The 27,235-nt window shown below is 54.8% G+C and overlaps 1 protein-coding gene across 2 annotated transcripts in view; it reads left to right on the top strand.

The window, feature by feature from the left end:
- NDRG3 (NDRG family member 3) overlaps positions 1-27,235 on the top strand; it is a 69,914-nt gene that overhangs the window by 22,338 nt on the left and 20,341 nt on the right. For both annotated transcript variants that reach the window (XM_068167352.1, XM_068167353.1), the window contains exons 2-3: positions 10,004-10,100; positions 16,163-16,198. In XM_068167352.1, coding sequence (XP_068023453.1) covers positions 10,044-10,100; positions 16,163-16,198 — 93 coding nt within the window. In that variant the 5' untranslated portion in view covers positions 10,004-10,043. The remainder of the gene's footprint in view (positions 1-10,003; positions 10,101-16,162; positions 16,199-27,235) is intronic.

Genomic DNA, 27,235 nt, shown 5'->3' on the forward strand with positions numbered 1-27,235 from the left:
GCGGTGGCTGGGAGCAGATGTGGCCAGCTGCTGCAGCCCCTCTGGGAAATAAGGCCTCATTGCCTCTGGCCCATGCTGATACACAGTGGCTGTTCATTTGGAGCCTGGTTGCTTGCACCCAGGAGCACCAGGAAGGCTGTAGAGGGAACTACTTTGTGTACTTGCCTGTGTGTTGCAGCTTGGGCTGCAGCATTTGGAGCGGACTGCAGAGCTCGCTGCGTGTCCAGGTCTCCTTCCATGAACTATTCCTGTGTTCATGGGGCTGCCTGACAGGCTCACTCGGGTCCCTGGAGCAGCAGGAAGCTGTCCCACCAAAAAAGGCAGCATTAAATCTGCTCACATGGCAGGCAGGCCAGGCACTGCCCAAGGGAGAGCTTGGGGCAGGGCTGGGGGGGCATGGAGGAGTAGAGCAGAGAGCTGGATGGAGCTGGTGTTCCTGAGGGGTGATACTGGAACCTGGAATAAGGTCCTGCAGCAAGGCAGCTTGGATTAGCAAACTGTTTTGTCTCAGTCTGTAGATGCTTTATCTGACCAGACTGGATTAAGCACAGCTTGGAGCTAAGTGCTGGCCCCTGCCTGTCACCCAGCAGCATGGTGGGCACAAACTTCAGCTGCTCCACCACTCAGCCCAAGAGTTACCTGCATGGTTTCCTGCAGTCAGGTCTCAAAGCAAGGTCTTTGTCCTTGACAGATTTAGAGAAGAGGTGGCACACGAGTTGCTGAAGAAGCCTTTCATCAGTGAAAAGTGAAAAGTAGGCCTGAAGACAGCAGTGGAGGGGGCAGGAAGCAGATCTGCCTTGCTGTTACGTGTCACCATTGCCCTGGTGCAAGGGAAGGAACTCCTGGCTGGTGTGGGGAGGGAGTGCAGGAGCATCCCCTTGGCAGCAGCCCACAGTTACATTCAGTGAATAAGGAAACTAGATCCTGAGTTGCTTCTTAATTGCCCTCCATCCATTACTGGGTTTAACTGTGTTGGTTTGGGGTGCCTCTCCTGTGCTGGCCAGCTGCCTGAGAAAGGGCAGAACATTCAGCCTGGCACACACAGGGATGTTTTCTGCTTGGAAGTAAATGCATAGGCTGGCAGTACTGGAGGGGACAGCAGAACAAGAGCTGTGATGGGTCTGAAGTGATGACACCATCCTGGAGAAGAGGCTGTCCTTCAGATGCTCAGGATGGGCAATAAGCCAAACTGAAGGAGCTGGTCTGGGAAGCTCCAAGCCACACAGGGAAGGGACAGAGGCATTTAATGAATGAGAGAGAAGGGGGAAATGCCACTTAACAAAAGTGAATGGTAGCAGTTCTTCAGGCAGTGCCTTCTGAAAGTGTCCATAAAGGCTTGGAGTGTCCCTTTGGCAGGCAGGCTGCAGTGAGGGCAGAGGAAAGCAGGGAAATCTCTGCTCATCTCTTCTCTGATGGGTATTTGCTGGGATAAAGCAATCCCCATGGCTGATGGATGCCCTGGAATTGAAGATGATATATTGGATCAGCTTTTGCCTGCAAGGATGCTGTTTTCTGATCTCCACATCCATTCAAGTTGAAGTGAGAAGCAAAGTTTGGTTTTGCTGTGTGGAGCTGTGGGTAGAAGGGACTCTGATGCCCAGAGACAGCACAGGAGTCAACTACCTGACTGTGGGGGGCTGAAATTTCCTCCCCAGGCTGGCAGCAGAAGCTGTTGTGTTGTCTCAGCTGCTGAGGAGCAGGATGTATTTGCTCTTGCTGAGCTTTGCCCGAAGCTGTGATGGTTTCTGTCATGTTAAGCTGCTCACATGCAGGCTGTACTACCTTGCAGTGGAGGTGCTGAGGTGTGACCAAAGCCCTTGGTGCAGTTCCTGCAGGCCTGGCAGTGTGTCAGCACAGCAGGGTGCAGGCTGCACAGCTCCTGGCTGAGTGAGCACACAAGGTGGAAGGGAGTTTTGCTGTTGAACTGGAAGGGACTCTGCAAAGCTCTCTGTAGGCTTGATCTGGGTACCACAGCTGTATTGCAGAATGGGAGAACTGAGGTCTGGCTGAATGCTTCCATAGCTGTCCCATAACTTGAGTGGTCGTGCCTCCACCACAGCAGGAGGGCTCCCTGGGTGTAAAGGGTCTGCCAGTGCAATTTCAGCTTTGGTAGCCAGAAAGTGCAGCTTTCTTCACAAGATAAAATCAACCTTGCATTCCAGCAAATGGAAGTACACTGCTGGCTGATAAAAAGAATTGTTAGTCTCATTTTGTAGAATCACAGAAGTGCTTGGGCTGGATAAAGCCCTGCAAGATCACCCAGTCCAACCATCAACCCAGCACCACTGTGGCCACTAAACCATGGCCCCAGGTTTCTGGAACATCTCCAGGGCTGGGGACTCTGCCACCTCTCTGGGCAGCCTCTGCCAATCCCTGACCACTCTTGCAGCAAAGAAATTGTTCCTCATCTCCATTCTGTCCCTTTCCTGGCACAGTTTCAGGCCATTGCCTCTGCTTCTGTCACCTGAGGCTAGGGAGCAGAGCTCAGGCCCCACCTTACTGCCACCTCCTTGCAGGGAGCTATAGAGAGCAATGAGCTCTCCCCTCAGCCTCCTCCAGACTGAACACCCTCAGCTGCCCCTACCCAGCCCTGTTCTCCAGACCCCTCCCCAGCTTGGTTGCCCTTCTCTGGACCCACTCCAGCCTCTCAATGTCCTTGGAGTGAGGGGCCCAAAACTGCACCCAGGATTCAAGGCATGTCCTGCCCAGTGCCCAGAGCAGGGGTGCCATCCCTGCCCTGGTCCTGCTGACCACACCATTGCTGATCCAGGCCAGGCTGCTGTATCATTTCCGATCCCTCTTGCTCAGGAATGCTCTGATTTGCTTACTGAGATGCTTGGCCATGTTTGTTGGGTTTTTTGCCCCTGTCAGTGTGGGAAGGTGCAGGCAGTTCACAGGAAGCAGAAATGAGCCTGACAACTAAAACTGCAGAGGGAAGGGAAGGCCCTGCTGGGGAGCAGCCAGCCTCAGTCATGAGCTGTTGCAGAGTGAGCTGCACCTGAGAAGATTCCCCTGCTGTGTGCCATTGGAGGCTGTGCACTTGCAGAGCAGCTGGGTTCAGCTGCACCTCTCACCTCCCTGTGTGCCAGAGCTCAGTGGTGCCATCGTGGCACAGGGAGAGGAGCTGCAATGAGGGCAGTCCCAGCAGAGAGCTGCCAGTGTTCATCTGGAGCCTCCAGTGACCCTCACCCATCCCCGGGTGGGGTCGTGCAAGGAGGTGGCTCTGTGGAGGGGAAAGCATTTCGTACAGACCCATTTGAACTTGTCCTTCACCATACAGCTGGCAAAGAGTGGCTCTGTGGTTCTGTGTGGGCCATGGGAGCTGCTGACACTGGAGAATGCAGGGCTTGCTTTAGAGGGCTGCCACTGGGCAAGAAAGGGCCATGGAAGCATGGTGAGAATGAGTGGTGGAATGGCCACTGCTTATGTTGTCTGCAGGGGGGAGAACAACTGAGGCACAGTGCTGCAGAGGTGCCATGAGCAGAAGAGGCTTTTCCAGAGGCTGTTTGCATCATTTCCATAGGAGAATGTGTCATTCTAATCTGTTTTGACTGTCTCCACTCTAAAACTTCTTGGAGTGGGCTGTGCAGGGCAGCTCAGCATGGCTCAGTGTTTTCATGGGCCCTGGTCAAGTAACCCTAAACGATCTGAAGGCATTTCCCTTGCATTCCTGCATGATCAGCCCTGGAGTTGATGCCTGTTCACTCCTAAAGCTGCTGGCTGAGCTCAGGTGCACAAGTGGCAGAGGGATGCCTCTTGCAGTTACAGCTCCAGAACTGATGGGAGGCTGAGCACAAAGCCTGTTGTTAGATGCAGTGGCATGGAAACCCTCCAGAGAGCAGCTTCAGCAGCTGCCATGTCTGCCCTGCTGCAGCCCAGAGGCACTGGGAAGCCACTGGAGCCTGTGTGCTGGCACTGTGCTGGTTAAGCAGAACCTGAGTTCCCTCTGCAGGCTCAACGTTTGTCTCGGAGGTGGAGCAGCCTGTGGTGCATTCCCAAGAATCCATGAGCTGGAACACAAGGGGAGTGACCTCGGGGAGAGTGAGGGTGGAGCCCGTGCCTGTTGTGCTGCCAGCTTGCCCTGGCAGCCAGCATTTCAGCATGGAGCCATTGAGGCAGTGTGCCAGTGCTTGGGAAGCTCATGGCTGTCAGAAGGCTTCCCAAGGGTCTGGGGGCAACATTACAGGAGTTCCTAAGGGTCTCAAGGGCCCTCAGTGAAACCTGCTCTGCTTAGGATGCAGAGGCTGTGGTCTGCCTGAGCAGGTGAGGAGCCTTGTGAGCCAGCTTGTCCTCCAGCCTGCTTGAGGAGCAAAGGGGCACAGGGGGCAGGAGCCCCTTCTGCCCCTGGGCTGCCAAACAAGGGAGCAGGTATTCAGTGCCACCTCTCGTGGCATAGCTTGGTAACTGCCTTGGGCACTTAACATCCAGGGCAGGAGAGTAATGGGCTAGAGAGGGAAGGAATTGGAAGCTGAGGCAAATGGAAATGAATGGAGAAGAATTCTCAGCCTCTGAATACCAAATGTTGTTGCTCTGAGCTGCTGAGTGGTGTGGAGAAGCTGCCCCTCCTGAAGAGAGCAGCATTCCAGGAGGGGCCCAGAGGTGGATTCCAAGCCTGCAGCGTGGCAGCAGCCTCGCCGATGGGAGCTGGAGCCAGCACGTCCTGGGCAGGGCAGAGCCACAGCACTGTGACCTTCCTGCCTTGACTTCAGCCCAGCTTCTCCTTTTGTGTATTGGAATGATGCCACCTGAGGCAGCTCTCCCCTGGGGTCAGCCTGCACGTTTCAGATCTCCTTTCATGGTGGCTTTCTGAGACTCACCTGCCTTGGTCTGGTGCAGCCCCCTGATCTCTGGTCCCTGTGCTAATGGCTCACCAAATGGCTTTCCTCAGTTCCTGCCTCCCTGGTTTCCAGAGAGCATACAGTCTGAGCCTTCAGGAAGCCTTGGGAAGGGGATGGAGTGTTTGGGTATATTTATAGGCATCTATAAATGGGGACCAGAGGAGTGCTGCAGAGCAGGTGGTGCTGAGACGAAGGCAGAGCAGTGTCAGATTCACACACTGGGCATTCCAGGCAAACCTGCTCTGCCTGTGGATTGTCCTGTGCAGAGCTCCTCTGTGCTCTCAGTATGGGGTGCTCTCAGTTGGGGTGTTTCAAACTTGCTCTCAGCTCAGGAAGTGAGATGTTTGGCCCTTTAAACAACAGTAGGAGTGCAGGGATTGTTTCCTGGGCAGCCACAGCTGCAGATCTGTTACAAGAAGTCCTTAAGCTGTCTGGAGCAGAGGGCAGCGGAGCTCAGCAGTGCCCCACCCTTCCCCCTGCCTTTGGAGATGTGCTGAGAGCATTCTTCTGAGAACCCTCATGGCCTGCGGGCAAGTGTGCCCCTGGCCATCGTTCAGCCAGGAGCTGTGGTGCTCTTGCCATAGCAGGGTGCTCAGGAGTCCTGTTGGCTGCTGTAGAGCCAGACAGATCCCTTGCTGGGGGGGCCCAGGGTAATCCCCTACAGCTTGCTCAGACCTTGGGAAGCAACAAGAGAGAGCATTTGCCTCAAGAGCATCCTCTGAGAGACCTGGAGTCCTGAGGCTGTGCCAGCTGTTTTCTGGAGAAGCTCAGGAGAGGTCTGGGGAGAGCTATGTCAGCAATCCAGAAGCAGCTGCTTGCAGGCAGCGGGGGGCACCCCCTGCTCCTTTCCTTCAAAGAACCTTCAGAAAGCTTTGAGTGCCCAGGAAAGGAAAAGCCAGCTAGGTGAACAGACTAGAGTCCAAAGGAAGGGAATTTGCCCTCTGGCTGCCTGTGCAGCTTTGAGCGCCATTTCTGCTTGCAGCTCAGCAGCTTTCACAGACTCACAGAACTGACCAGGCTGGAGAAGACCTTCAAGTCCACCCTACCACCCAACACCATCTGATCAGCTAACCATGGCACTGAGTGCCTCATCCAGACTGGTTTTAAATACTGCCAGGGACCTCCCCAGGCAGCCCATTCTAATGGCCACTCACTCTTCCTGTGAAGAATTTCTTCCTCACCTCCAGCCCAAACCTCCCCTGGCACAGCCTCAGACTGTGTCCTCTTGTTCTGGTGCTGGCTGCCTGGGAGAAGAGCCCAACCCCCACCTGGCTACAACCTCCCTTCAGGGAGTTGCAGAGAGCAAGAAGGTCTCCCCTGAGCCTCCTCTTCTCCAGGCTAAGCAACCCCAGCTCCCTCAGCTGCTCCCCCCAGGGCTGTGCTCCAGACCCCTCCCCAGCCTTGCTGCCCTTCTCTGGACACATTTGAGCATTTCAATGTCTTTAAGTGGCTTCCTGGCTCACCTCAGCTCTCAGCACCCTCTGGCCCCTTTTGAGGTGCTGCAGCCAGGCTGGGCCTGCTCCCAGGCAGCCTCACTGCAGAGCATGGCTCTCCTCTCCCTGTGTGCTTCCCAGGCAGTGGTGTTGGCTGCCTCAGCCCCTTGCTCTGGAGCAGGGTGTGGAGCAGCAGTACCCAGAGGAGCAGCAGCAGGTTAATGACAGTGATGATCAGAGGGCTGGAGCACCTCTCCTATGAGGACAGACTGAAGGAGTTGGGGCTGTTCAGTCTGCAGAAGAGAAGGCTCCCAGGTGACCTCATTGTGGCCTTCCAGGATCTGAAGGGGGCTACAGGAAGGCTGGGGAGGGACTGCTCAGGATCTCAGGTAGTGATAGGACTAGGGGGAATGGAATGAAGCTGGAGGTGGGGAGATTCAGGCTAGATGTGAGGAGGAGGTTCTTCCCCATGAGAGTGGTGAAACCCTGGAATGGGTTGTGCAGGGAGGTGGTTGGGGCCCTGTCCCTGGAGGTGTTTAAGCCCAGGCTGGATGAGGCTCTGGCCAGGCTGATCTAGTGTGGGGTGTCCCTGCCCATGGCAGGGGGGTTGGAACTAGATGATCCTTGGGGTCCCTTCCAACCCTGAATGAAACTATGAAACTATGTTCTTTGTGAGTGTTTGGTTTCATCAAGAGACCAAGGATGAAGTGGAGGCTGGTGAGGTAAAAGCATGAGATAAACCTTGCTTTGAACACCAGCTCAGTTTCTTCTTACTCTGCTTTAACAAATCAGTTGCAGAGCAGTGCACAGGATGTCAGCTGTGGCTGTCTCCTCTCTGCATTTGCCACACTGCAGGGGCTGCAGGCTTGGATCAGCAGCAGGTGCTGACCCTGGGCAGGCTCATGCAGGACACATCCCAGGGCTCTGGGGGAGTTCTTGTCTGTGTACAGTCCAGGGGAAGCCAGCAGGAGTGTGTGCAAAGCTTGAGAGAAAGTCTTGAGCAGTGTAGCAGAGAGCAGGTGGTTCCCTGAGCTGCTCTCTGGTCACCCAAAGCCTGGCAGAGTCCTTGCTGCTTCACTGCAGCCTCTGCTTCAGACAAGAGTGGTGGCTGTGAGCCCAAAACAGCTGAGCCCCCAAACTTACTGAGCCTAACTCAGCATTGCCTTGGGTGAAACCCCAGAGAGGTGTGGCTGCAGTGTTCTCACCTCTTTGGACAGAATGGACAACTTCTTGATCCCTTGGGTGGCTCTAGGGATAAACAGCACTGCCCTGCCTGCCACCAGGTGCAGTGGGTGCTCCTCAGGGGAGCATAAGAGAGGAATCTCATCTCTTCTCCCTGGGATCAGGTGATAGGATGAGAGGAAATGGCCTGAAATGTGCCAGAGGAGGGTTAGGTTGGAGAGGAGGAAAAGTTTCTGCACTGCAAGCCCTGTTGGGGGACTGGCAGAGGCTGCCCAGGGAGGTGGTGGAGTCCCCATCCCTGCAGGTGTTTGAGGAGAGTGTGGCCATGGCACTTGGGGCCAGGGTTTGGTGGCCATGGTGGGGCTGGGTCGATGTTGGACTGGGTGATCTTGGAGGGCTTTGCCAACCCAAACAAGCCTGTGATGCTGTGAACAAGCTCTCCAGACAATAAGGTGGTGGTTCCAGCACTCTGTCCTCTGCTGCAGATGAGCTTTGTGAGACTTGTTTGAGCTCCTTTGGTGTCTGTAACCTTGTGGGATGTGGTTCTGGAGACCACCTGCTGCCCCTTGAGTCCCAGTCAGCCCCAGGGCACACAGCAGGTACCATTCTGCAGCAGGAAATACTGAGTAGTCTCCATCACAGCCTGTCAGAGCCACAGCAGCTGGCTCTGAGAGCTCCTTGTGGGGTGAGGAGGATGGCAGCTGTGGATTACCTGGAGGCTCAGGGCTCCTGGGGCTGATGCTTCACAGCAGAAGCAGCTATGGAAGATGGCTTTGGAGTTTCCCAGAACAAGGGCCCTAAGAGAGGGCAGTTCCCTTGGCTGAGTTTCAGAGGCAAAGGCATCCTGCTTGGTTTTGTGCCAGGCTGGCTTCAGCCACAGCAGTGTGAGTCCTGGGGGAAGCAGGTGACAGGAGAGCTCGGCTGTGGCAGGGCTGAGGGGAGCCTCTCTTCCCTGGGGCAGTGCATGCTGGGGTGAAGGGAGCTGTGCAGTTCTTCTTCCCATCCTTCCCTTCCATGGTTGGCAGCAGCAGATTATCTTGGAGAAAGCCTTTGGTCTGCAGCAGTTCTGCAGAGCCTCTTGCTGGCACATTCAGCTAGCAGCCAGTGAGCCTGTTCCTGTCCTCACTCATCTCCAGGACTGCTTCACTTCCCCTGCAGCACTAAACAGAGCACTCCTGAACGGCTCAGTCATCAGCTCCTGCTGCCAGAGCCCTCCCCATGCTCCTCCTGTTTGTCACCATCCCTCTGGCCAGGGAAGCAGCTGAAGCCTGTGCTGTGTTTTCCCCTTCTCCATAGCTCTCAGTACTGGAAGCTCTCTCTGGCTCTGTGCCAGCAGTGCTTGCCCAGCCTCAGCTGCTGCTGAGCACCTTGTTTCCTTCCTTTGGTGCCTCTGCACCGCCTGGGGGATGCTGCACAGCCAGCAGTGTTACCCTGGGCCTGTTCAGCTGGCCCAGGACTGCCTGGGGGATATCTTTGTGTCCCATCCCATAAACCCAGGGCTGCCCTGGGTTCTGCCAGCTGGGTGCTTGGATCTCCACACCTCTGTCCCCATGTGCAAATGCAGTGTTGGCTGCATGGCTCATGGGTTGCAGGCACAGCAGCCCTGCCCTTGGTGGCTGAATGCAGTGAGGTGGCAGCTCCTGGGTGCTGGGGGCAGCTCCTGGGTACTGCTAGGGGCAGCTTTTCACTCTCTGGCCCACTCATCCCTGGGCATCCTGGGTCTGAGGTACTGGCAGTGCTTGGAACTTGATCCAGGCATCCTGGAGCACTGTGTCCAGTTCTGGTGCCATGAGCATGAGAGGAATATTGAACTGCTGGAGCAGGTCCAGAGAAGGCCACACAGATGATCAGAGGGCTGGAAACCCTCTGGGGCCAGGCTGGGAGAGTTGGAGCTGTTCAGCCTGGAGAAGAGAAGGCTCCAGGGAAACCTCAGAGCAGCCTTCCAGTACCTGAAGGGCTCCAGGAGAGCTGGGGAGGGGCTTCAGACAAGGGCTGGGAGTGCCAGGCTGAGGAACAATGGCTTTGAGCTGGGAGAGGAGAGACTGAGAGTGGAGAGGAGGAAGAAATTGTTGAGAGTGAGGCTGGGGAGACTCTGGCACAGGCTGCCCAGGGAGGCTGTGGCTGCCTCCTGCCTGGAGGTGTTCAGGGCCAGGCTGCATGAGGCCTTGAGCAGCCTGTGCTGGTGGGAGGTGTCCCTGCCCATGGCAGGGGGCTGGAGCTGGATGAGCTCTGAGCTCCCTTCCAGCCCAACCCACTCCTGAATCCTCAGAGGCAGGTCTGAGCTTTCAGGGGCAGCTTCCAAGGCAAGGCTGTGGCAGGGTCAGGAGTGACAGTGCAGCCACAGCTGCTTGTCCCTGCAGCGACAGCTGCTTGTCCCTGCAGCCACAGCTGCTTGTCCCTGCAGCCACAGCCGCTGTGTTGCACCAGGAGCCAGCTTCTTTCAAACCTCTGGCTTCAGTTTGGGCACCTGCAAGTCTAATGAGGCAGCTCCAGGCTTCCTGTGGCTCCCATTTTTGTCCTGCTGTTTCTAACAATCTGCCTTTGTTTCAGAGTCACTGTCTGAGGATTAGTTGGCTCCATTCACAACACCATGGATGAGCTGCAGGATGTTCAGCTGACAGAGATCAAACCACTCCTCAACGATAAGGTAAAGCTTGCTGCATCCTGGCTCTGCAGGTCTGCTCTGGCTGGCTTGGAGGCTGTGCAGTAGCCCTGGTTGCCACAATCTGGTTACAGCTGGAAGCACCTCAAGTGCTGACAGCAGTTAATGCTTACCCACTGTGGTAGCCACCACCAGCCCCCCTTCCAGAGTCTCAGGGGACACAGAGCACCTCAGTTCAAGTAGGTTTGGGGTCCCAGTCAAGCAGTGCTGTGCCTGTGCTGAGGGCTTAGCAAGGATTTACAGAGCTGGGAAGGTGAGACCATCCCTGCCCTGCTGGAGCTGGAGAGCCTCCAATGAAAGCTGAGGCTTGTTAGAGACCCCTGGAATGCATCCAAATGCTGCTTAAATTACCCTTCTGTGTGGTGACCCCCCCCAGCCTTGGTTACCTGGATTAGTCATGAGAGCCATTTCCTGCCAGTGTCTGCAGAGCCAGCCTGAGGCAGTGCTGAGCCTTTGGAGGATCACTGCACTGCAGCAGCTGGTTAAGGCTTTCACTCCATCTCCTGTGAGTCCTGCCCCAGACTTGAGTGCTGAAGCCATTCTGAGCCATTCCAGCCAGATCTGGAACCTTCTGTCTGCACCTTGTGGTTAATGAGCTGCTGGAGACAGTTCAGGGGAGGGCTACAAGGGTGATGAAGGGGGTGGAGCATCTTGTGAGGAAAGGCTGAGAGCCCCGGGGCTGAGAGAAGGCTGAGAGGGGACCTGATCAATGTCTGTAAATGTGAGGGGTGGGTGTCACAAGGGTGGGGCCAGGCTCTCTGCCTGGTGACAGGAGGAGGGGCAATGGAGGGGAACTCAGTCACAGGAAACTCCATCTCAACATGAGGAGAAACTCTGGTGTGAAGGTGCTGGAGCCCTGGAGCAGGCTGCTCAGAGAGGTTGTGGAGGCTCCTGCTCTGGAGAGATTCCAAGCCCAGCTGGATGTGTTCCTGTGTGACCTGCCCTGAGCAGTCCTGTTTTGCAAGGGGGTTGGATTCAATGATCTCTGGAGGTCCTTTCCAGCCCCTACCATTCGGAGGTGGGGGGTGTGGTCACTTCCCCTACCTCCCAGCCAAGGCTGATGCCATGTGAAACAGCTGCTGCTGCTTTGCTGCCATCAAGAGCTGGCATGTGCTGCCACAGGGCTGGGGTACTGCACCCACTCACTGTGTGCTTGCACCCAGAGGGGGTGAGATTCTGCTCTGGTTTGTCCTGCTTGGCTTCTGCCCATCGCTGGAGTGTGCTGGGACAGCTGTGTGGTGTCTGGGACAGCTGATCACTGAGCTGACTCCTGCAGCTCAGCTGCCTGCTCCTGCAGCCTGCTGCTGCCTGCTGGGCTGCCACCACAGCCTGAAGGGCAGCTTTTGAAATGTTTCTAAGGAGAGTGAGTCTTGGAGGAGAAAACTCAATGGAGGGCAGCAGATCAAACAGAAAAGCTTCAGGAAGGGTTTGTGGCTGCAGAGTGAGAGGTGAATCTTCACAGCACAGGCTTCTAACTGCAGTGCCCCAGCTCTTGCTGATGCTTCTCCTGCACCTTCCCATGTTCATGAGGACACATGGCCCTTGCTCCAGTGAGCTGGCCTAAGCAGGAGCTGCTGAAGCAAATGGTGCCCAACCAGAGGAGTTTGCACTTTGTAGGTTTGCAGCCTCCTTGTCAGGTCCCATCAGGCCCTCACTGTGGTGTCATCTGCACAGCCACATCCCTAGTGTGTTCCTTAGCTGCCTTCCAAGAGGAGACCAACACCTCAGTGTGTGCCTGTGGTGGAACCCCTGGCACTCCTCCAGAGAAACCTTCTTACTGAACTTCCTCTCTGAAATGCCTGTCCCAGTGCACACAGCATGGGGAACAAGCAGGAAGGACAAGAGGTGTGGATGGTGAAGGCCTTCATCTGCCTGCAGCCATGGTGGGATGGCAGATGTGGCTGGCCATGGGCTTGGTAAGAGACCAGCAGGGGGGAGTTGCTCTTTATGTGAGAGCACAGCTGGAGTGGGTTGAGCTCTGCCTAGGGAGGGAAGGAGGAGTTGAAAGGATGCAGGTAGGAGCTGAGGGACAGGCTGATGTGGGGAAGCTTGCAGTGGGTGTTTGCTAGGGGCCACCTGATCAGGAAAAGGAAATCAAGGCCTTCTACAGGCAGCTGAAAGTAGCCTTGCAGTCACAGGCCCTGATTCTTGTGGGGGACTTCAGCCACCCTGCTGTTTGCCGGAAAGGCAACAGAGTGAGGCAGAAACAGTGCAGGAGCTTCCCTCAGAACACTGATGATAACTTTTTAACACAGGCAGTGGAGGACCCAGCAAAGAGAGGTGCTGAGCCCCAGGCTATCCAACAGAGAATGGCTGGCTGGGGATAGGAAGGGTGGAGGCAGCCTTAGCTGCAGTGACCATGAGATGCTGGGGTTCAGGATCCTGTGAGGAAGTAGCAGGGTAGTTAGTAGGATTGCAGCCCTGGACTTCAGGAGAACCAACTTTGACCTCTTCAGAGATCCACTTGGAGGAATCCCATGGATTGGGACTCTAGAAGGTAGAGGGGCAAAGAGAGCTGGTCAGGATCCAGCACCACCTCCTGCAGGCTCAAGATTGGTCATCCCCATGGTGGAGAACTCATGCAAGGCAGGCAAGAGAGCTGCATGGATGAGCCAGGAGCTTCTGCAGCACTTGAAACAGAAGCAGGAGCTTCCCAGAATGTGGAGGAAGGGACTGGTCACTGGGAACACTGCCAGGGTGTGTGGGGATGCAAGGAGGAGAGCTGAAGCCCTCCTGGAATGAAATCTGGCAGGAAGGGCTCCTTAAGGGACATCAGCAGGAGAAGGAAGAGCAGGCAGAGTGTGGGCTGCTGAGAGAGGTGTCCTGGTGAGAGAGGAGGCAGAAGGTGGAGGCACTGAATGGCTGCTTTGCTTCAGGCTCTGCTGCTCAGGCACAGCCCTGAGGAAGCCCAGTCCCTGGAGGTAAGAGAGAAAGCCTGGAGGAAGGAAGGAAGACTCTGCCTGAGTCAAGGGGGGCTGGGTTGGAGCTCCTCTGGAGAAGCTGGACCCCCCCAGCTGCATGGACCCTGCTGGGATGCACCCATGGGTGGTGAGAGGGCTGCTGAGGTTCTTGCTAAGCCACTCTCCATCGTTCTTGAGAGGTGCCTGAGGAGTGGAGCAAAGGCAATGTGACTGCAGCCTTCAGAAAGGGCAGGAGGGAGGACTCAGGATGGAGATGCCTGGGGAGGAGGTGGAGCAGCTCCTTCTGGAGGTCATCTCTGAGTGTGTGGAGGGAAAGAAGCTCATCAGCAGTGGTCAGCATGGCCTCCCCAAGGGGAAATCATGCCTGACCATTTGATGGCCTTCTCTGATGGGGTGGCCAGCTGGGTAGATGAGGGGAGAGCAGTGGGTGTTGATCAGCAAGGCTTTGGGCACTGTGTGCCCTGACATCCTCACAGCCAAGCTTAGGAGGTGTGGGTTGGCTGAGTGACAGTGAGGTGGGTTGAGAAGTGGCTGAAGGACAGAGCTCAGAGGGCTGTGGTCAGTGGGGCAGGGTCTGGTTGGAGGCCTGTGGCCAGTGCTGTTCCCCAGGGGTCAGTGCTGGGTCCAATCTTGTTCAACATCATCAGTGACCTGGGTGAATGCAGAGCACTCACCTGAACAGCCCTGTGGTGTTCTGCAGCAGAAGGCCTCTTGCAGGTGGTGGTTGGTTGCGTTGATGCAGGTTTGAAGTTACAGAAAGCATCTGTTAGCAGGGAGAGACCCAGAGTGGCTCCAGAATCATCCTCAGCACTGTGTGGGAGGTGTGCTGTGCCTCTCCCTTTTACACTCTAACAGAGGTAGAGCCTTGGGGAGCTACCACCTCTGAGGTGCCACCCTTGGGAACACTTTGAAGGTTGAAGTGATGCACCCAGAGCTGGTGGAGCAGGTGGCTGTGGTGCCATTAGATGCTTGCTGTGCAGCTGAGCAGAGGCCAGCAGCCCCAAGCTGGCAGCTGACTGAGCTCATTACTGACCAGCCCACTCCAGAGGTGGAGGTTTGAGCCAGCAGGGATTAAGGACCAGAAATAGTGCAGTAAAACTCTTAAGGTGCTGCTGGGGAGGTGTGACCCAAAGGCTGCTGTGCAGAGCCAAAGAGCTCTGCTGCCTCAGCACTCAGTGACATGAAAATGGGTCATAGCTTGTTCACTTGTCTGAGCTGTAGGAAATGCCCCTGGAGACCCCTGAGCCCTGACTTTGTGTCAGACCCAAGTCAGTGAACAGTTGCTCCTGCTTGTTTGCTCCTCCAGCCTGACAGCAAGTGCAGGCAGCAGAATCCCCTGGATGGTGTTTGCTCACCTCACTCAGGGTCACTGAAGGCCCTGACTCCATACTGGGAAAGAAAATCAACTTCAGCTGTGCCCATTGATTGCAAGAGTGAAAGTGCTTCCTGTAGGCTGGTCAACAAAGTCACCCCAGGGAAACTTTTGTCCTCTCTGGTCCATATCCTGGCACCTTTGGCTCCTGTTAATGCAGCCTCAATGAAAGGTACTGCAGGGCAGCTGCTTCCTTCAGGAGAGTGAACTGCTGGCCCTCAGCCTGGCTTGGGTCACTCTGGCCAGCTCCTTGCCTTCAAGGTGCAGCTCTCACACCTTCAGAGTCCCCAGGAGCTTGCCTTAAACTTTCCCAAGTTAAGGGGATGTGTGAATGGTTTAAAGTCAGGCTTTGGTGTGTTAAATAACCTGGAGCCAGGCCATGGCAGTGCCAGTGCTGCTTGCATCACCGTGCCCTGCCCACGAGCCAATGGCTGCACACCCTTGTCCCTGGTGTCCTTTCCTCCCTGCTCTGGGCACCTTGTGCTTGCCTCAGTACCAGTTCAGATCAGCCTTTTCTTCACCCAGCATGCGCCAGCCAAGCCCAGGGCTGGGTACAGAATGCACTCCTTTCTTCAGAGGCTTTGCTCTAGTCCTTCAGCACTGTGGCACTGGATGACTGAATCGAGCTTCTTCGCAGCCTGGTGGCTCACAGAACAGGAGGGGTTGGAAGGGACCTCTGGAGATCCTCAAGGCACTGTGAGACAAGGAAGCTCTGATGTCTGCATTGAACAGAGATGGGAGAGAGAGCTGACAGAGTTGTCAGAAACCTCAACCAGCTTCAGGATCTAAAGCTAAAATAAGCAGGGGCTGCTTTGTGCTTTCTTTCCTCCCTCTGAAGCAGTTGGTGCTTTGTGTCACATCACTTCAGAGCACTGGCACAGCTCAGCACCTGGCACCAGGGCAACTCTTCAGAGGTTTGGAGGAGTGCAGGCAGCCACCCGAGCTCCTGCTGAGGTGGCAGAGCTCTGTGGGCAGGGAAACAGGGCCATTTGTTTACACACCAAGAGGAGTTAGGGTGCCCAGCTAGAATAAAGGTCTGGGGTGTTTCTGCTGTGCAGATGTGGTGCCAGCTGTCATTTTAGTACTGAGGTGCTGTGCCTAACACACAGAGAAGGTCTCGGGTGTTTTGCTCAGCCTTCTGCAGCAGCTGACAGCTCTCTGGTGTAACCACTCTGCCCCTGGTGGCGCTGTGAAGCACAGGGGCATAGAGGCAAGGTACTGCAGACCTCTGAGCTTGCAGCACACCGAATGTGTGCTCACCTCTGTGTGTGGTGTCACCCTCTGGCAAAGTCAGTTGTGAGCAGCTGAGCCCAGTTCCCCTGCACTCCGGCCTCAGCGCTGCGTTGGCTGCGGGCGGCACCGAGCGCACGGGGGGTGCTGCAGGGCAGCTGACTGCATGGCTGCCTGCCTTCTGCTCAGTACCTGAGATCCCCATGGCATTCTCTCAAGAGTTTTGCATTCAAGTGGACCAGAGAAGACCCAACCTCATAACCAGCTTGGCTGTGGTCAGGTTCCTTCCTGTGTGCCTTGTCCCTGCTGCAATGTTCTCCAGTCCCGGCTGCAGTGGCAGCCTTAGGACAACAACCAGCAGCCCTGTAGGGGTCTGACACTTGGCTGCTGTCCTGGCTGCAGTCAGGCCAGACTGTGCTGAAGCAGAGGTCTCAGGGGGGTGTTGCTGATGGTGTTGGGGGTGTTGTGGGGTACAAGGCTGAACTGGTTTCAATGTTTGTCTCTTCTCTGGTTTTTATTAACAGAATGCAGCTCGCAACTTCCAGGACTTCGACTGTCAGGTAAGGCCCCTGCAGCAGACAGGGATCTGTGGGTGGACTCCTCAGGGCCCATCAGGAATGCTGAGAGAGAGATGAAAAAGGTCTGCATCTTAATTCTCACTCCTGTTAAGGTTTAATCAAAGGAATATCTTCAGGTGGCAGAAATTAGCCTTCACCCTTTCACCCAGAGCACCTTGCCCTGCGCTCTGACCTGGACTGCCCTGCCGGTGCCTCACAACATCTCACAGATGCCTGCTCTCCTGAAAAGCAGCTTCTTGGAAACATGCAATATGCTGAAGAGCTGCAGCTCTGTCACACCCCATCTGGTTCACTGGCTAGGACAGAAGGAGTGTGCATGCTCTATTTGTTTGGAGAGGAGACGGAAGCCACCAGGCTGCCCCAGATCCTGCCCCGCTGCCTTGCTGGGCCTGGCAGCAGCGTGGACATGAGCCTGAGCCCTCGAGCTGCTAGAGGAGAAGTCCTATTAGAGGCATGCACCACAAGGGCCCAGGTGGAGGACACTTCTTTGTTGGGCACTGCCATTCCCTGGGGCAGTGCTCTTTTACCCACTCAGCTTGTGACAGGCAGCCAGCTGCTTGCTTTCCTCCAGCTGCAGGATGCTGCTGTGCCTGGAGTGTTCTGCCTAGCATGGGATGGGCTCCTGCTGCTCTGCTAACTTGTGGTGTGGCTGGGGAGGGTAGAGCTGCTGACATGTGGTAGCAAATCTGTTGATGTGGATGACTCCAGAAAGCCTTCTGCAAGCCTGTGGCGTGGAATCAGTTCAGTCCTAAGAAGATAGTTTGTTTTTTTTTCCATCTCTTGGTGTCAGACACTGGAAGTACACCCAGCCAGGCAGGCACGTGGTACTTAAGCTTGATTCATTGTGAGTTTGACCACTGTCTTGGAGCCTGACAGTATAAAAATCACTTATCTTTGCACATTGTAACTTCAGGGTCTGCTCTTGGAAGTGGCAACAATTCTTCTGTCAATGATTCTTCTGCTTTAACAAAGGTAGAGAATGGGTTTAGAACACCTCCCTCTCCTGGTTGTCTCCTGGTTGTTTCCATCTGCCTTTCTGCATCTTCTCCATCTCTTCTGCAGGCAGAGTGTGCTGCCATGTTGGGTGGGAAATGGGTAATGGCACAATGCTCTTGAGTCAGAGTGCTGGGAGTACAGGCACTGCCTACCCAGGCCCTGCTGCCGTGGCTGGAAAGAAGATAAATCAGTGTCTGGATGTGGTAACCTTCCCTGCTGCTGCTGAATGACCTAACACAGCTCTGGGTTGCCCACGCCTGCTGTGTGTGAGCAGCCTGGCCTTGGGAGCTGGAGCAGGGTGGGAAGGTAGGCAGGAGGCCCTGTCAGAGCTATGCATCTCTGCTGCCTTCTCAGCTTTGCCCTTTCCCTCAGCAAGCAAAACCTCCTTACATCCTTCTCTGAAAACCACCCCAGAGCTGAAGCTGTGCAAGGCCCAAAGGAGCACAATGCTGCAGCCACCAGCTGCTGTGTGCTCAGCTTGTCCTGGCACCCTTGGCTTGGCTCCCTGTCCTCCCCTGAGCTGCAGAAGAGCTGTCCAGCAGCCAGCCTGGGGCTCTCAGGGGTGCTGGGCTGGGCAAGGATGGGCTTGTTGCTTCTCCATGCTTCAGTGTGGATCAGCAGTGAGCTGGTGGCCATGGCAACAGTTGGGCAGGAGACAAGATGTTCCTTCTGGGAGCCTCTTGGTAATTCATTTGGAGTATTTCTCTTTTTTGTAGCAAGAAGTTAAGATGTGTCTTGTAAATGTTGTCCCAGCTCCATCCTCCAGCACCTCTCTCCACAGTGTGTGGTTTCAGGGCACACCTGGCTTGTCCCCTCATCCCACCTAAGGGCTGGATGAAGTCTCTCTTTGGAACCTGGCAGAGAGGATTTGTGCTCTATTGGGTCCTTGGATTTTCTGCCCCAGTTGCTAGTTCCAGGAGCAGTTCTTACTGGGTTGTCCTGGGACAAATTACTGCAACTTTTTAACCTGGCCCAGCACACCCAACTGCCACCACTGGGACCCTGTGACACAGGAGGACTTCACTTGGCAGGGGCTGAGAAAGAGGCATTTGGAGCAAAGGGCTTCAAAGCAAGGGAGATCCTGCTGGGTCAACAGAGACTTAGAGCAGTTAGGCTGGGGCAGGGGCTCAGTTTGTCCAGAGCTTCAGGGAGGTGGGGAGGCTTGGGGGGGATCTGCATTTTACAAAGCAGCCACAAACTGACCACAAACTGGAGAAGGCTGAGAACTGGAAAATGGTTTCCAGCTGCAGTGCAACAGCAGTAACATCTGCAAGGGACCTGGTGAGCTGAAGACAACATTTAGGGAGGTTGTGGGATGAATTCTATCATCTTCTAACAATATTCTCTTCCAGTACCTGAGGGGAGCCTGCAGGAAGGCTGCAGAGGGACTTTTCATGAGGGTGTGTAGAGACAGGACACGGGGGAATGGTTTGAAGCTGAGGGAAAGCAGAGTTAGACTGGAGCTGAGGAAGAAGCTCTTCAGTGTGAGGGTGGTGAGACTCTGGAACAGGTTGCCCAAAGACCCTGTGTGTGCCTCCTCCCTGGAGGTGGTCAAGGCCAGGCTGGATGTGGCCTTGAGCATCTGAGTCTAGTTGAGAGGTGTCCCTGCCCATGGCAGGGGGGTTGGATCTTAGAGGTCCCTTCCAATCTGAGCCATTCTGTGATGTTTGCATTAGGAGAGCATCCATGATGCAGGACCTGCATTCCAGACCTTTCCTTTTTCCTTATCACCCAAAAGAAATTCTTTTAAGTGGAGATAAAGCTGTGGCTTTGCATGGGGCTGACCATATCCTGTGCTGTGCTGTCCAGGCTGCGGTCAACAGGGTGAGGATTGTGGGGAGAGCTCTGGCAGGCCCAGCTTGAGCTCCCCAGGACAAGACACTAGCATACAGGAGTGGGTCTTGAAGGATTTCAGCTGGTGCTGTTCTGTGCCCTCAGCACCTCATGGGGTGATTTGCTGTGAGCTCTGCCGTGGAGCAGTGACACTGCTGGCCTCAGCCTTTGCTCATCCTGTGGTGCCTCCTGACCTCCTCCTGGGTGGAAGCTGGAGTTCTGCAGCTGATACGTGCTTCTGCCTGGGAGAGGTGGTTGGTGTCACCCCAGCTCACCAGCATGTCCTCAGCACTGTGACTCCCCAAGCTGTGCAGTGCCAGGCACATGGCTTGGGCCAGCTCCCTGCTCTGCAGCCTTGGCACAGGTCACCTCTCAAAGCAGCAGACATTTAAGGTCTGTAAAACCTTGGGTTTGGGGACAGTGGGTTATGCCACTGGGAAGTTTGACTGGTTGCCCCACATGTTCTAGTTCTGAATAATGGTCAGGATCAGGTCTGGGCCAAGTCCACAGAGCAAGCATCCTCTTGCTTCTGGAGTTTTACTCTGGGTGAACTTGGCATGAGGAAGCTTTTAGCTTCCCTCATACAGCTGACTTTCAGATATAGGTGTCCTGGGTTTCTTGAGCTCTTCATCTGCAAGCAACCACAATTAACCCTGACATAGAACAGCTTGCCTGGGCATCAGTGACAACAGCCCCCCTAGTCTGGTAACTGTTTGCAGGGGGGATAAAAAGCAGAGCTAGCACAGTGCTTTGGAGGCCTTGATCAATATGGATCTGGGTTATTCTCAGAAATCAAATGTATTAACCTAAATCTGAGACCTACATTTCACTTGAAAGCTGTACCAACCCTAATGAAATCTAGGCTTGGCTTCTTCTAATGTCCACAGGCAGATGGTGGATTAAATGGTCTGGGCTGGTGATGGACAGATGGTGTGCTGACCTGCACAGCTGACAGAGCTGTACTTACGCTTTTATCGTCGGCTGCAGTCCCTCTTCAGCTGCTCTGAGGAGCAGGGGTTCTGTGCTAGCTTAAATGTCTCCCCTTTTCCCAGGTTATTTGTTTTAAATTCCACTGAAGGAATGTTCTGCTGTAGCTGTAAATCTGTGTTGTGTTTCAGTCTGAGAGAAGCAAGGGTTTGAGCACTTCCCCTCTGCTGCCTCCCCACCCCCTCGGAGGGAGCAGCGTTTCGCTCTCCAGCACACCATGGGCTGGAGGTGGGTCTGGGATTGGGCAGAAAGCTTACAAGGTGTGGAAGAGGTCAGCTAAGTAAGTGCAGGACATGCAGGGTTCAGCTGAGACAAAAGGCCAGGCCTGCATGAGCCCGTGGAGGAAAGGAGTGGAGGGCTCTGTGCTCAGCGGCGTGCTGTGTCTCGCTGGAACGGCCGAGCTGCTCGGTGCTGCCTGAGCCCAGGGAAGCACAGCACAGCGCAGCACGTGGGGGGTTAACAGCAGGCCTCAAGGAGGACTTTTTGCCACATTTTTACTGAAAGCAGAACCTTTTGTTAAGCCCATGGTGCAGCTCTGGAGTTCTTCCCCCAGGGCATTTTTAGAAGCTTTTCAGTCTGTGTTTTCAGCACTTTGCTTCTCCTGGCCCCTTCCCTTTGCACCCTTTGTGCTGCAGGGCACAGGAGCTGATGGCACTCTGCTCTTGGGAGCAGATCCCACCCTGGGCATTTGCTGCTATCATGGACACGGATGCCAGCTCTGCACTCTTCAAGGAATCAGTAAAGTCACCTTGTGACTGGCATTGAATGCAAGGTGGCTTAAAGCATCCTCTGTTTATTGTAGTGAAACCTGGAAGGTTAACACTCTGAGAAGGGTTTGCTTTCCCCCTGGCCAGGACAGGAGCTGTTCTCAGCAGCACTGAAACATTCTCTCTGGGATATTGAGCACTGTTGTTCTTCTGCTGTGGACAATGGCTTCTTTTGTCCTCTCCCTCAAAGTGCTGGAATGAAATGAATTACAACAGAGATGTTTTGGTCTAGAAAGCTGGTTTTAGTGCCAGCTAAATGGGGAGCTGCACCTAGCCTTACTAGAACTGGTGTCACCCTGAGGGGCTGGGCTTGCCTTCTGCTGGCTTCACAGCAGGAAATGCTGGGAAGCTGACAATCCTTAATGTGGATTTTGGTTTGGAAACTTTGTCATTACTCATTTTCTTGGGAAGCACTTCTGATTCTTCCCATTACTGACCTTCCACCTAAGAGCTGTAAAGCTGCAGTGTTTGGTTTGGGAAAGCCTTCACCAGCTGGCCTTGGACTGAGAGGTGGCTTTGGCTGCAGAGGTGTGAGCACAGCCCTTCCATGGGGGCTGCTGCAGCATTGCTTTTGCTTCCTGCATGCTTGTGACAGCAGTGTGCTGGAGAGGCTGCGTATGCAGATGTGGGATTTGAAGTTCCTGTGCTTTCTTTTGTTCCTGCCAGTGAGTTTCACAGCAGAGCAATGTCTGTGCCCTAGAGAGAGGCCTGTTTGCCTCCTTCCAGCCTTCAGGAGAGTCCATGGTGGTTTCCACTGGCGGCGACTGATCTGTTCCCATCCCTTACGCAGCACCCACCAGTGGCATTGCAGAGCAGCTAGTGAGTAAGTGCAGTGCCAGTTACAGCTCAGCATAGCTAGGCTCAGCTCTAGCTCCCAGGGACCTTGGAGCTTTGGAGGCAGAGAACATGGCCCTGCTTTCTCCTGGGCAGGCTTTAAGATTTTCGTGCTCTCCAGCAAGGTACTGAGAAGTAGCTTTGAGTTTCCTGCAGGTTGCCATTAGGGGTTGAAGTGATCTGAGCTCTGACAGTCACAAGTATTTTCAGACTTGCCTGTGTAGTAGCAGATTCAGCTCTTCCCTCTGTAGGATCCAGTTTCACAAAGGCTGTGTCCCTGCAGGCTGTGGCACCCTGAGCCCAGTGTCCAGGGAGAGGAGGAGCGCTGGAGGCACCAGCCTGCTCTGTTTGAAGCCTGATACTCTACTGACTTAAATGAGTGTGCAGGAAAAAATCAGCCTGCTGCCAGGCTTGGGCAGCTGAAAGCTGATCTGCAGGTGGTTTGAATCACCTGAACTATTACAGGACAAATGTCCTGCTGTAGCTGGGGAAGGGGAATTTCACCTCCAGGCAGGAGTACGAAGCACTGTGTAGTGCTAAGCGTGCCGAGTGCCTGACTCTGACCTTGGATATTGGACTTGGAGTGCAGGACACCTGTGGCTTCTTGTAACACATGGGCAGGACAGGAGATGAAGAGCATCTTGCTTCATCTCCATCATGCAGATGTGGTCATGAATTGCTTATCAGCCTCAGTGTTGTGTGGCTGTAGGAGCTGGTGCTTTGGGAGCACAGATCCAACCTGTCAGCTGTATTCACCTGGCTGCAGAGCCAGTCTCTGTTCTCTTGTCTTTTCTCTCTGGGCTGGCACAGGGCACTGAAGGGCTTACAGCTACTCCCTGGGTCTGTCCACCACTACCAAGTGCCTTTGAACTGGAACACACACGTTGGTATGTACAGCAGGGGGCTGGGGGTAGCTCAGCAGCATCTTGATGCTTTTGTGTAACCAGATTATGTACCTCCTGCTGCTGCTGCTGCTCTTGGTTCTCACCCAGTATTTCTCTAATTTAAGACTTAATCCAATTACACAAAGTACTAGAAACCATTGCCTGCTTGCACAGATCCTGTTGGGGTTTCTATTAATACATTTCTGCTCTGTATGGCAATGAATAATTTAGTTCAAGATGTTGCTTTAGCTCTGGTTTGGGCTTGCTTCCCACTCAGCCGGCTCCTGCAGCTCCACTGCTTCCAAAATAGCTTTGCACAGAGAGGAGGTGGGAAGCACTTAACCAACTGCATGAAGGTTGGGCTGATGTGATGGGAAGAGTTACCAGGTGCTGGTGCTTTACAGTCCTGCTGTGTTTTCCTCTTGGCTCACAGGCAGTTTGTGTTGTTGTGGAGTAATGTGCAGAAGTTTGAGGGCAGCTGTTGCAAAAAGCAGGACAGTGAAATCTCTGCTTTAATCTGCCTGTGGTTACTGCTGGGATCTTGCCCCAGAAACATGCTGCAGTGGTTTCCCACCTGTGCCAAGGCTGGCAGAGATTACATGAAGTAAACAACAGCTGTAGCTGCAGTCTCACTGGGGAAGGGGGAAGCCTGACCAGAGTCACCTGCCTCTCCTCACAGCAGAGCAGCCAAGGCAGCATTCTGAACTAGGACCTGCATGTCCTTAAGCTGAAAGCTTTTGTGGGGTGTTTGTAGCCCTCTGCTAGGTCCAGGCATTCCACAAGCCTGAGGGGACTGAACAGACACCTTGCTGCTCTGTGTTCTGCCCGATCAGACTACAGACCCCATGAAGGGAAAGCATTTCACAGATGTGTTCTTCATTGTTGGTCTCCAAAGAAAATCAATTCTCAGTTTTCCCAGGGAATTCACTTTGAACTTTGAGCAGCTCTGTGGAACTCCTCTGGTGATGCAGAGCAGCTAAGCAGCAAAGCAGCTTAGCAAATGAGTTGTGAAAAGCACTGCTAATATGAATTCTTATCAGTAATCTGTCCCACTGTGAAACAAATGGTTTGCTTCAGCCTCTGATGACTTCTGACACCCAGCTCTGGAGCTGGAACTGGGACTGCTGCAGTCAGCACCCAGCTGCCTCTGTGGGCTCTGTGGGAGTCTCTGGAGCTGCTGGTGGGTGCCTCCTTCCTTCCCTCACAGGTGGCTTTTCTTAGGGTGGCCTCTGTCAGTGGCACTGTCACTGCTTCTCTTTCTGGCCAAAGGCAGGGGGTGGCACTCAGATGTTTCCCCCCACTTGAACCTTTGGCCACTTGGGCATGTGCCCACTTGCTCCACAGGCAGGCCCACAGCACATCCAGACTTTGGCAGTCATGGTTGGGTGTGTGTTTTCCTGTCAGTTTAAGAAGCATTCAGGGATGCTGAGGCCAAGTGGGATAACATCCCTGCCTGGCTGGATCTTCTGTAACCCCTCAACCAGAAACACCAGTCTCTGCTTGTGTTTTAAAGCTGCTGCTTGGTTGTGTCTCACCACATTCTGGGGTCTGAGCCCTCCTGGTTCACACACACTTACTTTTCTAAAGGGTAGGGCTCTCTGGCTGGGAGCAGCAGTTCTCAGGAGCTGGGCCTGTAGGACAGCCAGCAAGAACCACAGGCTCTCAAAGTGGGCACTGGTGACCTTTCTCTGGATAATGTTCTGCCCACCCCTACCTGCAAGTGTAGCTTACCAACCCATCTAAGGCCAGGGGGTGCCTCTGCACTGAGTGAGCACTCACAGTGCTGCCCTTCCACCCAGAGGGGACCTCCTCTGGCTGCAGGGTCCTCTGCTTGGCTTTCCTGATGTCATGCAGCAGTGAACCCAGCCCTGCCTTCCTGCTCCCAGGTTGCCATGAGGGCAGAGTGATGAGAGAACACACTTATTGATGGCACTTCTTAGCCAGCCAGCAGCCTGCTGCACCCAAAATCTCAGTTTTGTTCTGCCTCTGCCCCTGGTTGTTGTATTCTGGCCTGAGAGCCCAGAAGAAGGTTGAGATCCCTCATGGTAGACCTTGACAGCAGAACACTGATAGCTAGGTACAGTGCAGAGGAGAGGGTGGGCACAGGGGGTGTTAAAGGCTGTAGTTCTGATTTGGCTCCAGCTAATGCCAGTGAGTAGCTCAGGTCCCACTCAGAGTGAAATCCCAGCCTAGACTGGAAAGGTTTTCTCTGTAATTCTCTGAGTGAGTGCCCAAACTGGTGGTCAGAGAAGCCACAAGGCTAGGAGACAGGCCAAGGGTAGGAAGCTTCAGCTGCTGTGTCAGCTGGACAGTTGTGGCTGTGGGACATGACACCAGGGCTCCGTTTTAGCTGCAAGCTTCTCTGGAGTCCCAGGGAGGAGAAGGAAACCTGTTCAAAGCAGAGCCTTCAAAGAACTCTGTGATGGCAACCAGGATGCAGAGCAGAATCCTTGGGGGAAAATGGAAAAGCCCAAGGCATTGAAAACTTCCCTGAGTTGCACTGCAGGTTCAAAAGAACTGCCCAGAAAGGGAGAAGCTGATGGAAACAAGCAGAGAGCTAATGCCCACCCTCTGTCACAGCAGGCAGGGGAGGGTGCAGGGAAGGCAGCAGGGAGGCTGCTGAAAACAAGAGCATTGCCCCAAATGCTAGAGAGAATGGAAGCATTGGTAAGCTCCCCAGGCTGAGTTCATGACCAGAACAAACCAGGCAGGTGGAGGTTTGAGAACTTAGGGCAAAAGGGGAAAAAAATATAGCAGTTCTGTTGCAGCCCTAGCAGAAAGTCCTGAGGGAGCCTGGAGCCTGCTGCTGACTGCTCAGGGCCCAGCAGCAGCAGCCAGGGAGGATCCAGCCAGAGCAGGAAACACTCAGGTGAACTTTTTCATGCAGGCTTGCCACAGGGCAGCTCACAGAGGCTCCCCTGCTGGAGGGCTCCTGGGGAGTCAGCAGAGTGCCTGTTGCAAGGGCTGGAGCAGTTCTAAGATCCATGCTTCCATAGCCACTTGCCAGGCCTGGATGTGTCAGCCCAGGAGCTCTAACTGTGTTAAGAAGTAGTTGAGTTGTTAGGTGAGAGTCTTTGCTGCCCTGTTGAAGCTGCTGGGGTGCCCCCAGACTGCAGAGCTTCACCTCTAACAGTTCTGAAAGCAGATCCCAGAGGATTTCTGGCAGTTCCCTGGCCAGCTGCAGCAGACTGAGCACCACTGGCAAGGGTGCAGGGGCTGAGTGCTGTGCCTGAAGACTGGGAGCCTGTCAGCAAGAGTTTGGAAGGGAGGATGTGCTGCTCTGCAGAGCTGCTGGAGTCCTTGGAAGCAGTCAGTAACCATGTGCATAAAGGCAGTGCAGCTGCTGCAGCCTCCTGGAGCTCCCCAAAGACAAGAGGGACTTAGATGGGCAGAGAAGAGATCCTTCCATGGGTGAAAGATGTGTTGTTGGGATCACCAGGGGGGCACCTGAGAGGCGTTGAGAGCACCAAAGGGGCACCTGAGAGGTGTTGGGAGCACCAGGGGGGCACCTGAGAGGTGGTGTTGAGAGCACCAGGGGGGCACCTGAGAGGTGGTGTTGAGAGCACCAGGGGGGCACCTGAGAGGTGGTATTGAGAGCACCAGGGGGGCACCTGAGAGGTGGTGTTGAGAGCACCAGGGGGGCACCTGAGAGGTGGTGTTGAGAGCACCAGAGGGGCACCTGAGAGGTGTTGTTGAGAGCACCAGGGGGGCACCTGAGAGGTGGTATTGAGAGCACCAGGGGGGCACCTGAGAGGTGGTGTTGAGAGCACCAGGGGGGCACCTGAGAGGTGTTGTTGAGAGCACCAGAGGGGCACCTGAGAGGTGTTGTTGGGAGCACCAGAGGGGGACCTGAGAGGTGTTGTTGAGAGCACCAGAGGGGCACCTGAGAGGTGTTGTTGAGAGCACCAGGGGGGCACCTGAGAGGTGTTGTTGAGAGCACCAGAGGGGCACCTGAGAGGTGTTGTTGAGAGCACCGGGGGGCACCTGAGAGGTGTTGTTGGGATCACCAGGGGGGCACCTGAGAGGTGGTGTTGGGAGCACCAGAGGGGGACCTGAGAGGTGTTGTTGAGAGCACCAGGGGGGCACCTGAGAGGTGGTGTTGGGAGCACCAGGGGGGCACCTGAGAGGTGTTGCTTAAATCTGCTTGCATGGTCTGGGATGGTTGGGGCAAGAGCAGACTCGGTCTGCCCTTGGCAGTCTGAACCGGTGCTGCCCCCTGGGTGAAGCCATCCTGCAGCAGGACAAATAAGGGCAGGCTCAAGACTGAACATGGCAAGAGATGAGTGAAAATGTCAGCTCAGGGCTCCTGGCTTTCAGCAAGGCAAAATGGGTTCCTGTTTGTCAGGAACAGAGAACAAAGCCTCCTGTTGTCTGCCCTGCAGATCCACCACACCCACAGGCGTGGGACTGCTGCCAGCCCCTCGGTCAGGAAGGGCAGAGCATGGTGGGGCAGCCTTGGAGAACAACAGGATGGTCAGGACAAAGCTGCTGTCCAAGGAGTGCCCAGAGAGTGCAGGGCACAGCAAGGGCAACTGGGGGGGAGTCATGGCACTGCTGTGGGAACAGGGTCAGTTCACCATCTTTCAAGCCAAGGACAGGCATCTCCTGACAAACCCAGGTACAAGGTAGGAAACAAAGAGGTTCTGCATCCTGCCTGCTGAAAAGCTTTGACTCTTCTGGTACAGAGTGAGCAGGTGCCAGAGATTGACAGGAGGCAG

This window comes from Melanerpes formicivorus, unplaced genomic scaffold, assembly GCF_026170545.1.
Source record: "Melanerpes formicivorus ecotype bairdi unplaced genomic scaffold, bMelFor1.0.p_v2 SCAF_115, whole genome shotgun sequence".
Taxonomy (NCBI): Eukaryota; Metazoa; Chordata; class Aves; order Piciformes; family Picidae; genus Melanerpes; species Melanerpes formicivorus.